The sequence below is a fragment of the Diaporthe amygdali genome (assembly GCF_026229845.1).
Source record: "Diaporthe amygdali strain CAA958 chromosome Unknown NODE_33_length_508711_cov_65_296071, whole genome shotgun sequence".
Taxonomy (NCBI): Eukaryota; Fungi; Ascomycota; class Sordariomycetes; order Diaporthales; family Diaporthaceae; genus Diaporthe; species Diaporthe amygdali.
The window spans coordinates 249449-265422 of record NW_026517053.1 but is presented as its reverse complement, the minus strand read 5'-3'; the positions used below and the strand labels follow the sequence as shown (position 1 = coordinate 265422).

The window sequence follows — 15974 nt, the reverse complement described above, 5'->3', positions numbered from 1 at the left end:
TGCACAACAAAAACATCATTGGACTCATCCATGCGTGACACGATGCCTAGATCCCTCACTCCCCCTTCTCCTGTCCGCTGTCCATCGTCCGGCTCTTTGAAGAGAGCCACACAAGCAAACCAAGTCTATGAAACATGAGCTCTCAAACAAGCAAGCAAGTGTGCGCGAGTCGAGGTCTGATCATCAGCCCTGCGTATCTCTTTCTTGCCGCTCGAATGGCGAAAAAAAGGGGGAAAGTACTGAGGCTTACCTCCAGCTATCAAGCCAGAGGATTTAGCCCAGGAGGTCGGAGGCTTATCCAGAGCGATACCAAGGGGCGAAAAAAACGCCAATGCCGAGTGTGAGTACCAAAATTTGATGTAGACCCAGGCCTTGGCGAGCAGAGGTAGAAGGTATGCCAGAATATCCGATGTATGGCGGATGTATGACTTCTTCACGGTAATAAAACAGAATGGTAAAATCCCAAAAAACCCCTCCGGAACTCCATTGTCAGTGACACCCTGACTCCATTAAGGTCGGTGGCGTGCGTGCGTGCGTCTGTATCATGCTCTTCGTACATTGCCCGCGTCTCCTGCCGCCGGATATTTTTGAGTCAAAGTCTCGAGGGAAGTCGGTGGCTGAAACTGTCGCCGGTGCTCGCGACCAGAGAAAGCCGCCCTGGAATAGAAAACGTAGTCTATTCGGCTTTGGCACTATGCGTTTCCGGCCTTCTCGTCTGTGTCGATGTGCCATACCACGTAGTTCGGTAGACCCCAGACCCCATACCCGGCACGCTTGGCCATCTTTGCGAAACCTTCTGTCTCTGCTTGGTTTTCGAAGGCGTAGCATGGGAAGTTGATGCCTGTGTTCGATACATGGTCAGATTCTTGTCTCTCAGCAGTGAAGGTGTATCGCCGCTACCAACCTGATCTGTGGACATCAGCCTTGACAAGGATATTGACACCACCAATGCCATCCAGCTCGATCTCGGCGTCCTTATTTTCTCGCCAGTCACCCATCCGCGCCATGTAGGTGCGTCCAGTGTCGTACTGTTTATAGCCTACAAAGTCAGGGTGTTAGAGAGCAGGAGGACCACGGAGGCAGGGCTAGAACGTACCTTCTGCCAATACTACGTCCTTGTCTAGCTTCGCAGAAAGCTTGCGGCCCTTGGGAGACTCGATCCAGGAGTTATAGTCGACTGCAGCGGAATTAGCATACTGGCGAATCAGAGAAAATCCGGGGCATGCGGTACTTACATCGTCCCTCGATATCGCGCCCATTTTCATACCGGTGAAACCAGATGTCTGAAGTTGGTTAGTCTCGGCTGCAATAGTCTCGCCTTGTCCGGTGCGAACATACTGGGAACGATAATGTCTCGATCGTGGGCAATAAAGTCCTCGATGATCTTCTTGGGGCTATCGACGATGTCGACGTCGCGCCAATAGACCCAGGAGTGGTCAGACTTCAAGGCGGTAGAGAGCAGGTAGTTGCGAGCCCTACCCATGGCTTTTCGGCGCGGACCCTGAGCTTCGAAGCCGTGGCGGTCTTCGACATCCTGGCTGAGCTTGAAGCCAAAGTCCTTCTCAACAACAGTGGCGCTCCTGAAAGGAATGGTGTCAGGGCGCTTCTGTATCCTGTCGAGCTCCATAGCCAAGACAGCCATGGTATCGTCGGTCGAGTCTCCAACCAGGAATGCGATGTCGATGAGGTGGTGTGGGTAGGTGAGCTCTGCGAGCAGCTCAAAGTACTTGGACAGGTAGGGAGCGGCGTCTTTGAGGGGCGTCAGGACCAGTATCCTCTCGTTGTTCTGGAGAGCCTGCTTTGTTGATTTTACTGGGTTGAGGTCGACGTGCTCGATGGTAGACGAGTTGACTTCTATTGGCGCATGGTGATTGAAGAGAACGGGTGTCTGCAGATGCTTGCTCCATGAAACCTGCTCGTTAATGGACATTTCCATGGGCGGTTTCGCAGGACCCCAGCAGTAGAAACTGTAAATTGGAAAACACGAGACAAGTCAGCGCACTGCCAATGTGGGTGGCTATAGTGGTTGCGATTGTTCCGACGCACCTTTGCATCTCCGAACCTGCCGTGCTGATGCCACGCCATAGCAGTAGGACCACGCCAGTGAGAGCGACACCGAGCAGGAATCTGGTCCTGGTCACGAAACTCCATACGGCTCTCGAGGGAGGCAGTTGGGCTCTGGCAGCCTTCCAGTTGATACCGCCCTTGGGAAGAAGCATTGTAACGACGAGCTGGGGTGGCCCTCAGCACCACCCTTGTATTTGCGTTCGTGGCAGGTCAATTGAAGCCAGAGGAGGGCTGCGCTGGGCAAGTTCGGCCGTCGCTCCGTGGGAGAGTGTCGTCGCTCGAGGTGTTATGACAGACCGGTGTGTGGTGCAAGTGACACGCCGGACGGGATCGCGAGCGGCAGCACAAGATAACACCAAACGTGGCAGCAATGTCGTATCGTGTCGTGTTTCGCCGTTGTGAGCGACCTTGGGAGGAGAGGACGAGGATGGGGACGCTGGGATTAACGTGACGAGGATTCGACGTCCGTGTGTTGCGTTGCAGATGGGTACAGTTAGATGGGAATAACAGGCCCGAGCAAGATGCACAGTACGATATAGTCGGCGTCGTCTGGGTAGAGGACGAGTCGGTTGGGAGACGCGGACGCGGGCGCAGTGACGGGCGCAGGCGTAGGCACGGGCAAAGGCACGGGCACCAACTGATCGCACAATAAAATGGAAATAAGAAAGAGGTGGTAGCTATCACCAACCTGCTCTGCCCAGCTGGTGAGATGGGTGAGGAGCGATAGGGTGAAGAAGCGGATGGAGTAGCAGTGTAGTGTAGCAGTGTCTTTCAGTTCGAACTGCGTAGATTGTAAGCCCCCTAGAAAAGGTCAAGCGCCTACCTGGGGCTATTCAGGCTGCCTGGACCTGGACCTGGCTTGGACGTGGACCTGGATCTGCCCTCGGCTGGGCTCTAGAATTCTGTGCAAAATGCGTACCCTCGCCCACCCTTGGAAGGCCAAGCCGGCGCGACAAGGGAACGCTCCCAAGGAGTACCTAGGTACACAGGCGTGCCCAGGCAGGACGTCGAGAAGACTCTGGGCTCTGCAGCCTATCATGATGACGCGGAACGGCCAAATACGAGCTAGGAGCTGCCCGGATGAGAGCGAGCAAATGCCAACCTGGAAGGGACCTGGAAGGGGTCTCTCTGTCTCTCTCTCTTCCTCTCTCCCTCTCTTCCAGCAGATTCTCGGGGCCGTTGAGGTTCTAGCTCCCCCTCCCTTTCAGGCCGGCCAGGGCCTGCAATTCCTGCTAAACCCTGCCAATATTGATTTCCTGGACCACCAACAACATTTCCAATTCCAACAATTGTAGGGACAAGCGAGAAAAGGGCACACTCGACTGGCTGTCTGTCTGTCTTTCAGGCAGTCTGCTCGTCAAGATCAACAAAGCAAGGGGTGAGGAACAGAGTCTATCTGCAATCCTCACATTCTTTGTCTGGAGACCGTCCGGCTGTCGCACCTCCTCCCCCTCTGACCACGCAATCCACAATCCGCAATCCGCAATCAGGAGAAGTATAACCCCGGCGCATTGGGTCGGTCGATTGATGTCCACCTCCCTATTCGTACGTCCTCTTTATTACCGACCCCGTCGACAGGTCATGCATGTGAAATGATGGGAGCGGGACGAGGGCAAAAGCGGAGGTGGACTCTGCGATGTAGCCTACCAGATTGCAGATTGCATCTGCCCCCGGTTGCATCCACAGCAGGCCAGATGCAGTTTACCATCTAGCCTGGCTGCTCCTGATAGACTGGACTACGATTTCGCAGTACTGCGTCTAACAGTACCATCAGGAATGTTGGGTTGAGCTCGTGTCGACTGGTCATCCATCACACATCATGCCCTCTCCGCTTCCATAGCCGACACAGTCAGCTCTAGCACATGCCCAGTCGCACATGTTGGCAGAGGTTGCTTATTTTATACCAAGCTCCATTTCATGCAGCAGAAGCAGAAGCAGCCCGCCACGCCCGCCTTCAGCCACGCCGACGATCATGCTTTCCCGCGCCGGAACTGCAGTTGATCAGCTCCTCTTTTTCCTACTCGTGAAAGTGTGTTTGGTGGGCCAGTCCGTCCCTCATCGCCAGCCCTACGGTGTTCATCAAGGAGATCCTACTCCGCACACTCTGTAACCTACCTCTGCCGACCCAAGAGACACGTTCATCCAATGATGGGTTCAAAAATATCATCGATTGACTGTGCTTAGCCTGCGTGCCTGCTGCTTGAAGTTTTTCCAGGATGAGCCCCGGAACACGCGTGTGGCTTACCGCATCCGCTCGGAAGATCACGTCTTACCGCCACCTGTCATCTCAACGCTTACAACGCTCACTGGCCTTTTGCAGCTACCTTTTTAAGCACCATTAGTTTTCCGAGTTTCGGAATTCCAGGGAGCTCTCTCATTTCAGGCTGGCCATGACCTAACATGCCATGCCTGGGTTCGCCCACGTGACTTGGCGCTTGATGGGCGACGCTGTGTCCCCTCCTCTCACCACTGCGCCACGGTTTGACAAGCCTAGGGCGCGTTTCAAACCGGAGACGGCAACCAGTCCCAGCTCTACCCAGTCTTACTCTCCGCTCCCATACCTGTGTCTCTTCTCCTTCTCGCATACTCAACACACAAGTCGCGTTGTAATGTCGTCCTGGGTGTCATTCTGAGACTTGATAATGACGTCGACATCCACGTCACGTTCCTGAACTGCAATGACCGTAGCACTACTCTTTCGCACTTGTTCTACATGCCCGCCACTTTAGAAGCTTTACGTTTCTTTACAGCACTTCGAGCGACCAGACCTAGACCTTCACCTCCTGTGCGCGCCATCATTCTCGAAAAACTTACCTCGAACTCCTCGATGGCGGGTCGACGATCTGCACGCCTGAGTGCCCAAGCCCAGACCCAGGGCAGGGACGAGGATGCGCCGGCCGCAGTGATGCCGCCTCCTTCTGCCCCAGCAGTCAAGTCACGCAAGAGAAAGGCGCCGTCCTCTTCCGCCGCCGAGCGTGAGGTGCCAGCTGAGGCTCCAGCTACACCCAAGAGACGAGCGAAGAAATCGGCGGTTCCTTCGCTGCCATCCACGCCAACAGCAACTCCGAGCGCTGTCCGTCTCATCGCAGAGCCGGCTGCTACTCCCACCTCATCGCAGGGACTATCGTCGTCCGTGACGCCTAAGCCAAAGTCTCGGGCTGTAGCGCGACTCGCAGACCCAAACTCGACCAACGCGCCGCTGCTCTCGCCAGAGACATCCAGGGTCATCTCGCACAAGCCAACGACCACGGCGAACATGCTTGAGGAGGCATGTTCGCATCTCATCAAGGGTGAGCTTTTCCTGGAGCACCTGTCTCACCTGTGTCACTCGTTCTTCGTTCACCGGCTTTGTCTGGGGGGTTTCCAGCAGTTGGCTCGGGGCCACCCTCTGCCACTTCCACATGTAATCGGGATCTGTACTTCCGGGGGAGGGGGCAAAGTTGGCTCATCATGGATCGAGCGCGGAACACCTCAGCACTCGCAATAATGTGACTGACTCCACAAAACAGTCGAACCCCGCATTGAGCCCCTTATCACAGCTCATCATTGCCGCATCTTCTCCCCCGCCGGCCTCGCCGAGAAGATAGACCCTTTCGAGTCCCTCGCCTCGGGGATCATCTCCCAGCAGGTCTCCGGGGCCGCAGCAAAGGCTATCAAGGCCCGCTTCATCAACCTCTTCGACCCGTCAGCCGCCGCCGACGCCACGACCACCACCGCGACCAACAAGTTCCCAACGCCCTCGCAGGTCGCGGCCGCCAGCATCGAGAGCCTCCGGTCCGCGGGGCTGTCGCAGCGCAAGGCCGAGTACATCCAGGGGCTTGCGGCCAAGTTCGCCGCGGGCGAGCTCACCGCGACGTGGCTCGCGGACGCCCCCTACGAGGAGGTGCTGGAGAGGCTCATCGCGGTGCGGGGCCTGGGCCGCTGGAGTGTCGAGATGTTTGCGTGCTTCGGGCTGAAGCGCATGGATGTCTTCAGCACTGGCGACCTCGGGGTGCAGCGCGGCATGGCTGCGTTCGCGGGCCGCGATGTGTCCAAGCTCAAGGCCAAGGGCGGCGGCAACAAGTGGAAGTACATGTCCGAGAAAGAGATGGTGGATATGGCGGCGCCGTTTAGTCCGTATAGGAGTCTGTTCATGTGGTATATGTGGAGGGTCGAGGAGACGGATGTTAGTACGCTGGAATGAGCGAGTGGACTGCGTGAGCGAGGGGCGATGCGATCTCCGACGGAGATCGCAATACTGCATGAGGATACTCCCTGTGATCGTGGGGGTGACACGTGAGAATCTGGCCAGGCACGCCCAGTCAAGTTGTGACGGAAAAGAAATAAAATCACTTCATCACGGGATCGTGCATGATCCCTTTCTTCAATATAATAGGAAATCATCAACCTGCCAGTGCCTGCCTAGCCTGTCTTTACCAAAGCCAAATTTCCGGAGCCGGCTCCTATCACGATCCACATCTCAAACTATGTCGTGGTGAGTGTGCGGGAACTCATAATAGCGTACCGGTCACAAGCCGAGCTCCGTCGGGACCATCAAACCATACGTTGTCGTCTCCTGCCCTACGAATCCCAAAAGAGGAAACTTTTATACAATGGCATTGGAAAATTAGCACGTGGTAGCGCCTGGAGTGGTTCTCAGACAGATGCCGCTTCAGATACACATGCTACTGATGCTATATGGACGTCTCTATAGTATGCTCTCCCCAGTCATGGGCGGACGGGCAAGCACCGCAGACCCCTCGCGCGCCACCCATGTCAGTCCGAGACAGCCGCAAAACGGTCAACTCCGAACACAATAAATCGGTTGCCGTACTACCTTTTGGTGCCGTGCATGTGGCCGTGAAACCTCGCTTGACGAGTCCTCGCCGGAATGGCGAGAGGGTGGGCTTAGACAAGCAGCAGGCCGCGGGTCGGGCATGTGACGACCGGCCGTGTTCGACTATTACGTCGTCCCACGGTTGTTGTCTGTCCAACGTGACGGGTCACTGTTTACGACACGTCTCTACTGGATCCATTTGCCTCCACACTGGAGGTATGTTCAACTCTGCCGCGACACGGTGATCACGCTCCAACTCGTCTCACTGGGTGCCCAGCATGGTCCTACACGTCAAGGACGGACTTACCTGTGGCTTGGGACACGTCGTGGAGGCGTGCTGCTGCGCGGTCGTACGTGCTTCCTCACGACATCAGACAGCTACTCGATGTAGTTGTTACCCGTTTCATTCCAGTGGTGAAGCTGGGTGGCAAGCATGTGTCAAGAGTCATCGTGAATTCAAATGAATCTGTAAATCTGATGCTTAGTTCGAGCATCGTACACCAGCATTCAGCGGCGTTTGGCCGGGTGTACCGTGACGGCCATGGAACCCGCCTCCTTGCACAGGCTCGGTGCAGAATGTTTGTCTGACGGCCCGCTGCTAGATACTAGGTTGCGAGGAGATAAGCCAACCGTCTGAAAACCTCGCGTTGCCTCAAGTGCCGGCGAAAGAGAAAATAGAAAAAGAGAGTTTGCAGCCGGATCGTCGATCAAGCTGGCCGTCCGAATAGGAGACCTCGGACACTGTCAGCTGCTTCGCGAGGCTGAGCTTCAGAGGACTTCGGATGAAAAGCCTCGGTGGGTGGTCTGAGGTTGCCAAGACAAGCAGTCGGTTTAGAGAAGTGTCGCAAATTGGGCACTCCAGGGCGCTGACTCGGCAAGTCTGGAAGTACTGTGTGAGGTCTGATCACCAGCAAGCAACGGCGTGTTGTGTCACGAGCGAAAGAAGTCGAACTTTCTGACAGGATAATTGGGAACAGATACAAGCTAAGCTCATGAGAAAAACAATTTTCTCTGGAGCTGAACGCGAGCACGGGTATAGAGCACCTGTGTAAAACACCTCTGTGCGTGCCGTCTGCACATCCTACAGGCCTGATAAACGCGTAGCATACCCACGGCATTCGCGCGTTCCAACAGCGTCCTGATGCCGGCGGTCTGTGGGGTTTGAACCCAATTATATCACTGGGCCTGGATTTCATGATGCTAAGCGAAGAGTCAAAGGAAAGCCAAGATGCGACAATTCGGTGGAAACTCGTACGGAGTTCCATGAAGGGCCTCCTGGGAAAAGCAGGGATAGGCCCAGCGACGGGAGTGCAAGAACTGAGGACTCTGCAAAGCATTGGCCAATGAGCTAAGCAGCTCTCGGCCTTCCAGATCAAGATCTTCGACATCGAGGGGGAAGGTGGTGGTGTGGGCATATCACTCCGGGAACAGGGTGGCCGTGATACGCAAAATGAGAGGGCCACTTTTTGCTCATTAGGCTCATGATAGCCACCATTGGAATGCCGAAGTCGTCAGCTGTTGATTTGATATCGTCCAGTGAATGCCACTCTGAAGATTGGCCTGCCATCGGGATGGTGCAGGGGCTGGACTGCTGGTTTGCCATCAGAATGGATGCTCGCAATCAAATAGTGAAATGTTCTTCCCAGGAATTCCAGGAAAAAGGAGGCCGGGTGTTTTACACCAGACTGCGGTGGGGCCGAGCATGCGGGCCTGGCGTGCACTTGCTTGTGTACACCGTATGGAAATGAACGGTTGTGACGGCAGTATTGCCATCGCCACCACCGCGTTGGTTTCGTGCAGACTGGTCTGGCGTCCGGGTGTCTGCGGTGCACACGACACCAACTTGTGTGTCGGGGGGAGCTAAGGCCTTAGCTGCTGCAAGATATGGACGCGGAGCTCTCGTGTTGGGTCGTTCGGGCCAGGCCTGATTGGTATAGCTTTAGCTTTTTTTCTCTGCAGATTCGTAATGCAATGCATCGTGTCTGCCAGTGCCAGTGAGGAAGTTGGACACAATGTGAGGCAGCTCGAACAATGATTGGCACGACAACACGCAACAACTGTCGTAACCGCAATCGTGATCGTGGCAGTCGTCGCAGTCCTCGGGGCGGGAGAAGCCAGTCAGTGTGGTCCACGCCCTCAGGCTCGGCCTTGCTTCTGTCGCTGTGGAGGACCAGGAAAGCCTTCTCTGGCGTCATCAGTGCTCACCCTGAGACGCACCATGGAACGCGCTGCTTCACCTCGGCCGACAGTTCCTCGCCTTCGGTAACATCGTACCGGATATTGGCCAGGTGAGTCGCTTTCTGCATGATAAATCGCACATGGGAGATTCGGAAAAGGTAAGGCCAAGATCTCGGGCAGATCAGGCTAGGCCGTGAACATAATGAGCAGGGCCAGCCTGGCTGGCCTGGCCGAAATCCAACACTCCGCAAGGTGCGAACTGTGTGATGGCCTAGGAACTTAAACTTGGCAGCTAAAGTGGGTGGGTGCTTTATGCGAGCGTTTCTACGGCATAAGGTTGGCGCAAAGATAACCGGTAGGCTAGCATGTCTAGCCTCGCACATTGGTGACCGAGTCCGGCCAGAGACGCTTTAGGAAATTCTGGGCTTTTTTAGATGGGACGTCGATATCAACGGTAGATAGTCGGGGATGCAGCTTATGAGAATCCCAATAGAACAAAGTGCTGACGATGTATGCTAACGATCAAGGGGCATGGCAAAAACAGGCAATAGTTGATGGGAGTAATCTCGCCAGTGTGATTGCGGATCCAGTCTGATCGTATCCAGTAGGGTCCAGGTACAACGAGCCAGCAATGACATGGGCCTCGTAATCAATTCCTGCCAGACAAACCCCTCGGTGGTCAATATTTATCCACCAAGCAGTCTGCAGGAGTTACGCCTGTGTATGCAAATGGTCTAGATGTGCCGGACTCGTCCTGGTGCGCTGCTTCTCAAGTGGCAGCTCCAATTCAAGCTTCAAATCCAGGTCCAGCCCACGCCGACGTCGCCTCTTGGACTGGCTGGCAGGCTGGCTGGAGACTGGACATCTGTGCACGTGGAGAGGTAGCCTGCCAGTGCCTGTGCTGTACATGTTGATGGCTGATGCCGGCATTCCACCGCCAGATCTTCGCCTCAACGGAGAGACGGTTCGCAGAAAAAGAGGAGCCATGACGCGGTCGTGGCCCGAATATTCATGTGGTTGGGCGGCTGGAGATGGGACGACGACGTTGACGTCTTCACGCCCAGCCACGTCGAGAAGACTCGACTTGGTGGGGACACGGCCACACGACCACGTCGATGACGACGATGAAGCTGTTCCCACGCAGCGAGTGTACGTTTGTATTTATAACTCACATCCCCAGAGGTAGAGCAGAGCATAGCAGAGCATAGCGTAGATGTCAGGCCACCTGCTTGTGTGCCGTCGTGGGATGGTGGATGGTTCGGTATGGTGCGGCATGAATCCAGGTGAGGTGGGAGCTCCGGCTTGGTGGTCTGGCTGGATCAAAAAAGCTGGCCTCAGTGTGAGGGTGGGAAGTGGGAAAGTGGGAAGTGTTTTCCGCTCAGCAGGGGTGAAGAGCCCCAGCAACCCCCCTGTCTGAGCTCCACAGACCTACCACAGCACTGTGGTACCTCGTTTTCGACTCACGCCCCCCAGAGCTCGGGGAGGCCTACTGCAGCCCAGAGTGTGCCTGAGTGCCAGGAGTGCCCGGGCTGTCGCAGGCGAATGAGCTAAATCACAGAGAGATTGAATGGGGGTGTGAGTACGAAGAGTCGAGTACCACCCGCCCTGGCTACTCATTAGCGTCGCTAGATTGAGGGTGCAGGGTGGGCGCCCTGGCTCCCCCTTCGCTGTTTCTTGATCGGCCCCTACAGTAGTGATCATCCATCCATCCCCATCCCAACCTGCCGCGCTCCCATGCCATGCTCCTGTCCTCCCCCTTCCCTCTCTTTTTTCCTGAAGCCATACCTTGTCTTTTGTCTACTAGACTTTAATCAACCTTTCTCCCCTTCCCTCTCTAAAACACTTCTCGCTGTCTCCTGTTTTCAGTTTCTCCTTCACGACACTCGCTACTGTCCATATTTTCTTGGCGAAGAGAGAAGCAATCCCCATCTTCAGTCACTCGTGTGTAATTGGATCTGGTCTGATCGTCCTCCTCGACTAAAAAAACCCCGACAATTTCTCTGGAATTCCGCATCTCAAACAACCACTGGAATCCTCTCAGATATCCCATCGTTTAGGTAAGTTCTCGACTCTCGTCGACCAACGAGACAAGTCTCATTGCTCCCGTCTCCTCCACTGCACCTGCCCGCCCCGGACCAATGTTTTGATGGCAACGGCGACCTGGACTGTCAACAAAAACAACACCATCATCACTGCTACGATCAAGCACCTCCACGTTTCAATGCCGAGTCCGAACCGCGATTGAACGACGTGCTACCTACCGAAGCACCGCTCCTGCCTCAATCTGACCGCACCGACGAGAAATTAAATCGTGGAGAAGGAAGCATCGAGAACAATTGGGGCAGCCCCTTAGCTGTGCCGATCTGTCTGTTCCATCAGATACAGGAGATACTTGTCACACAGCAACGATCACATTCGATTGGTTTGCACGCGGGCTTTTCTCAAACAAATCATCACCGAACGAACATTGCTACACCCGATCTCGTCTACCTGGATCACTTTTGGTTTCTTGATTTGAGGACGACTTGGCCCCCCACAAATCGGCTCGACAACGCAAAGTAAACATCAACAATCATCTTACAGTTCGATTGGACCCAGGATCATCTCGCCTCCTGCCCATATCACGACAGCATTCAACACACATAACGCACCAGTTGAAGGTTGCTAATCAATTATTCCACACAGTACCAGCAAAAATGTTCTCCAAGCTGGCTCTCACTGCCCTCGCGGCGGCCGCTGTTGCCTCTGGTAAGTCGACCAAAGCTTCCACAGGTTGTCGGCCATGTCATTGACTGTTGTTTCACAGCGCAATCCTCCTGCACACAGTCCACCTTCACAATCGGCTCCGCCGCTGAGGCCACTGCTGTCTCCAACTGCAAAACGCTCAAGGGCGACGTTCTGATCCCCGCTACCTCTGACCCCCAGATCGACCTCTCCGGCCCTGGCCAGATTGACGGTGACCTGACGCTGGAGAACAATGGCGCCATCATCTCTCTCTCGTCTACTTCGCTCAACTCTATCTCCGGAACGTTCAGACTTGCCAACGTCACCCTGCTGTCCACCCTCAACCTGCCGTCTCTGACCAGCGTTGGCACCATCACATGGCAGTCTCTGCCTGCTCTGAACGCCCTGAGCTTCACCACCGGTGTCAGCACCGCGAAGACTGTCACCATCTCCGACACCTTCCTGCAGAGTCTGGACGGTATTGACCTGGAGTCGGTTGGCACCATGGACATCAACAACAACCGTCGCCTGACCAAGTTCGACACGTCGATTAAGAACCTGACCGAGAACCTGAACATCCAGGCCAACGGTGCTAAGCTGAGCGTGTCCATGCCCAACCTGATCTGGATTGCCAACATGACCATCGCCAACGTCACCGAGTTCTCTTCTCCCTCGCTCGAGGTCGTCAACGGCTCCGCCAGGTTCGACTCCAACTACTTCGAGAGCTTCATGGCCCCCAACATGACCTCCACTAGCAGCGGTGACATCTCCTTCATCAACAACCCTCAGCTTACCAACATCACCTTCTCTGCCCTCAAGAGCCTTGGTGGTGCCCTGACCATTGTCAACAACACTGCTCTGGAGGAGGTTACTGGCTTCCCCGATCTGGCTGAGCTTGGAGGCGCTATCAAGCTTGGTGGCAACTTCAGCAAGTAAGTACAAGGTGTACGAATCGCAATCTGGGATATAATTGCTAACGGCTTCTTTCCAGCGTTGAATTCCCCGCACTCGAGGACGTCAAGGGTACCTTCGCGCTGTCTTCCACCAACGACATCACTGACGCTTGCACTGAGCTGAAGAAGCTCGCTCCCGGCTCCCAGGGTGGCAACGGTGTCATCCAGGGCAAGTTCACTTGCACCTCCAACAACGAGAAGGCCAACACTGGCAGCACCGCTGGCGACAGCTCCACCGGAAGCAGCAACTCTAGCAGCGCTGCCGTCAACGTCCACGTCAACTCGGCCGTCGTCGGTCTGAGCTTTGTCGGTCTACTGGCCCAGCTGCTGTAAAGGTCGTCTTGGTCGATGGTTGAGTGTCACAGGTGGTCATGATGTGTGGTATTTCTACAGGGTTAGGGTAAACAAACCGGAGGCGTTCTTTCTTTTAAAACAATTCCCTGGATGATGGATCTATCCTTTGTCCGCAGTCTCGTTGCTTTTTAGTCTCAGCATGCACAGTCATCCACTCGCGCGCGGAATACGGAGTCAAGCTCGTTATGTTCACAGGGAACAAAAAACCACACTAGACTAATAATTTCTTTACCCCCGACCCGTTCGAAACCCACCATGGCTCTCTTGTAATGTGTCAAGAATGCGGACGACCTCGGGAGTCAAACCCTCGGTCTACTTCTGGTTTCGAAGAAGGCATTTGGATATGGATGGAACTTCATTATCTGGTGCGTAATAAGTCACGTGTAGGAAGGCTGAGGAGTATACAACCAAAAAAATCCTGGAGGGGATTGACAAGTGTACAAACAGATGGGGAATGGGGGTGTCTTGATACGTGTTGAACATTGCTAGAAAGAGTCCCACCAATCCATCTCATGATCCCCTTCATACTTGTGAATCTCATGATTAGTGCAGGGTGTAGCCATTACTTGTGTGTGCATTAGACGTACGCTGTTGATGTGTCGACGTTCAAGACCCTGCTTGTACATGTTGTGGACGGGAACAATGCCCCGATGTCCCTATCAAGCCCAACCCAGATAGCCATCTACCTAAGCTACCTATAATCCCCCTTCTCGAACCTCTCGGAGTCCCAGAACCGGGCCGCGATCGCGTTCCCGTTGAAGACGCGGCCCTCGAGCGCGTTGACTGCCCTCAGCGCCGACACCTGGTCGGTGAACTTGATGAAGACCTGCCGGCCCGCGACGTCGATGTACAGCCTCTCGACGCGGCCGTACTTGTCGCCACATTCCTCGCCGATCTCCTGCCCCAGCCCGCTCTCTATCTCCTCCTGCAGGTTCGGCATGCCCTCGAGCATGTTCTGCAGCACAATCACCTCGGACATGGCACCCTTGCCCGAGCCGTCCTCGGCCGGGCCACCAGAGCCCGGGTCCTTGGGTGCCGCCGTCTTGCCGCCGATGATCTTGGCCCGGTTCGCCGGGTCCGCGTACCCGCCACCCTCGGCGTCCGGCCGCTTGCGCCGCTTCTCGACCTTGACCTGTAGGGGGTTGATGATGCCGCTGCTGTCGGCGCCGAGCCCGCTGCCGGCCGTCCAGCCGTACTTGGACATGAGCCGCTGGGCGAAGCCCTTCTGGCCGGGGCGGCTGGAGCGCGACGTGTCGCCTGAGGCGTCGGCGTCTGGCATGGCCTGGTCGGCACTGTTGCCGGCTGCTCCCAGGCCGGTGGCTGGTAGGTCGATGTTGTCCACGTCCATTTCTTCGTCGTCGTCTTCTTGCTCTTTTGCAGGTGGCTGAGGAGGGGCCTCGTAGCGGACCGGCCCGCGGGAGATGGTCGCCGTGTCTTGTGGCGGTGGTGGAGGAGCTGGAGATTCTTCGGGAGGTGGAGGGGCTGGGGGCGCGCCGATGCCTGAAAGCGCGAGACGGCGGGCGTAGGCATCGTCGCCTGTCGAGTCGTCTGGTAAGCGGGCGGCAGCAGGGGCGGCAGCAGCTGGGGAGGCTCGAGGTGGTGACATGGGCGGTGGTGCGAAAGAGTAGTCTCCCGGGGGAGCGAATTGGGCTGTTGTGAACCGTCGTGTTAGCAATGCTGTGACCAGCCGAGTATTTGAGAGGCAACTTACTACCCATAGCAGGCCTGTCGTCGCCATCTGAGTCCTCGTCACTCTCAGAGCTCCCTCTCCTCCTCCTACGGTGCGCATACAACACAGCCTTCCACTCCTGTACCTCCCGTATGCGCTCGTCGCTCCTCAGGTATTCGTCCACATTGGTCGGCCGCGACGGGTCGTAGATCTCGTCCCAGTCCGTCTCCTGGCGTTGGTTGTCCCCGTGCTTCTGTTGTTTCTTTTTCTTAGCTTTCCGCCCACCTCTTTGCCGCTTCTCGGTCGCCGCAGTGCCATACATGTACTCGTCGTCTTCGGTCGCGGCCCAGTCGGCGAGGGTGCTGCGCTGGGCGGGAGGCCCTCCTTGCGCGGGCGGCGGCGTTGCAGTCGCGTCCCTGGTGTCATTGCTGCTGTGTGGTTGTGCGTTATTTGAGGTTGTGGATGGTGGTGGTATCGCCTTAGGAAACGCCGGTTTGGCTGCTTTCTTCTGAGCTATCTGAGGTCGACGTATCGGCTGGAAGCGCAAGGCTGAGAACAGGAATGTGATCAGTTTAAGTTATGAGGACGGGCAGCGTCTCGTAGCAGGACCGCCCAGGAAGCCTGTGAGAGAGTGTTTTCATACCTTGATTGACCTCCTTTTTGGCCGCAGTATCATCCTTCTTTCCACTGTCATAGACCACCGGCGCACCGGATACTGTGGCTTGGGCGTCGGCCTTGGGATTGAGGAGGTTGGCGTAAAGCGACAGGCCGCCCTTTGGAGGTGGGGGCGGCGCTGCCATGCTATGGACAATTCAGAAGGTTGGGCCTTGCCAGATCGAGTGGATATCTTGTTGGCTGGGGTTGCGCACAGAAGCCTGGTGTGGAGGAGGCTGGTGGCCCTCGAGCTCTGGAGAGATTGGAAGATCATAGCCTCGTGGTATAAGGCAGACCGCTGGGAGCTGGAGCTGCACCATGGTGGGGCGGAGCCGGTTCGTATAAGTCCACCCCCTAGCTTCGCAAGACTCAAGCATAAGACCAATACAACAAGTTTCGAAAGGATGCTTTTGGCATTTTTCACTGGATTGCCCGATGTCATTTGTTATATATCTCTTTCCATTTGCTTCAATTGACACGGAGTCATTACCAGTTGTATGCTGGGACACTATCGCAAAATGCTGGCGCACGCACACTCTAGGGTTCCGAGGTCAAGTAC

The 15974-nt window shown here is 55.8% G+C and overlaps 4 protein-coding genes across 4 annotated transcripts; 2 read left to right on the top strand and 2 right to left on the bottom strand.

Annotated features, from left to right (window-relative positions):
* Positions 1 to 692: 692 nt before the first annotated feature.
* On the bottom strand, positions 693 to 2219 carry J7T55_002285 (uncharacterized protein; the record flags this gene model as incomplete). The annotated part of the gene is made up of 6 exons (XM_053132819.1): positions 693 to 841; positions 905 to 1039; positions 1097 to 1177; positions 1236 to 1283; positions 1339 to 1967; positions 2047 to 2219. The coding sequence occupies 6 exons, from the start codon at positions 2217 to 2219 to the stop codon at positions 693 to 695; spliced, it is 1215 nt and encodes a 404-aa protein (XP_052989256.1).
* A 2675-nt stretch (positions 2220 to 4894) lies between these two features.
* J7T55_002284 (uncharacterized protein) lies at positions 4895 to 6250 on the top strand (the record flags this gene model as incomplete). The annotated part of the gene is made up of 2 exons (XM_053132818.1): positions 4895 to 5357; positions 5577 to 6250. The coding sequence occupies 2 exons, from the start codon at positions 4895 to 4897 to the stop codon at positions 6248 to 6250; spliced, it is 1137 nt and encodes a 378-aa protein (XP_052989255.1).
* A 5507-nt stretch (positions 6251 to 11757) lies between these two features.
* J7T55_002283 (uncharacterized protein) lies at positions 11758 to 13071 on the top strand (the record flags this gene model as incomplete). The annotated part of the gene is made up of 3 exons (XM_053132817.1): positions 11758 to 11809; positions 11868 to 12717; positions 12777 to 13071. The coding sequence occupies 3 exons, from the start codon at positions 11758 to 11760 to the stop codon at positions 13069 to 13071; spliced, it is 1197 nt and encodes a 398-aa protein (XP_052989254.1).
* A 712-nt stretch (positions 13072 to 13783) lies between these two features.
* Positions 13784 to 15561, bottom strand: J7T55_002282 (uncharacterized protein; the record flags this gene model as incomplete). The annotated part of the gene is made up of 3 exons (XM_053132816.1): positions 13784 to 14742; positions 14804 to 15310; positions 15405 to 15561. The coding sequence occupies 3 exons, from the start codon at positions 15559 to 15561 to the stop codon at positions 13784 to 13786; spliced, it is 1623 nt and encodes a 540-aa protein (XP_052989253.1).
* Between the last annotated feature and the right edge of the window lie 413 nt (positions 15562 to 15974).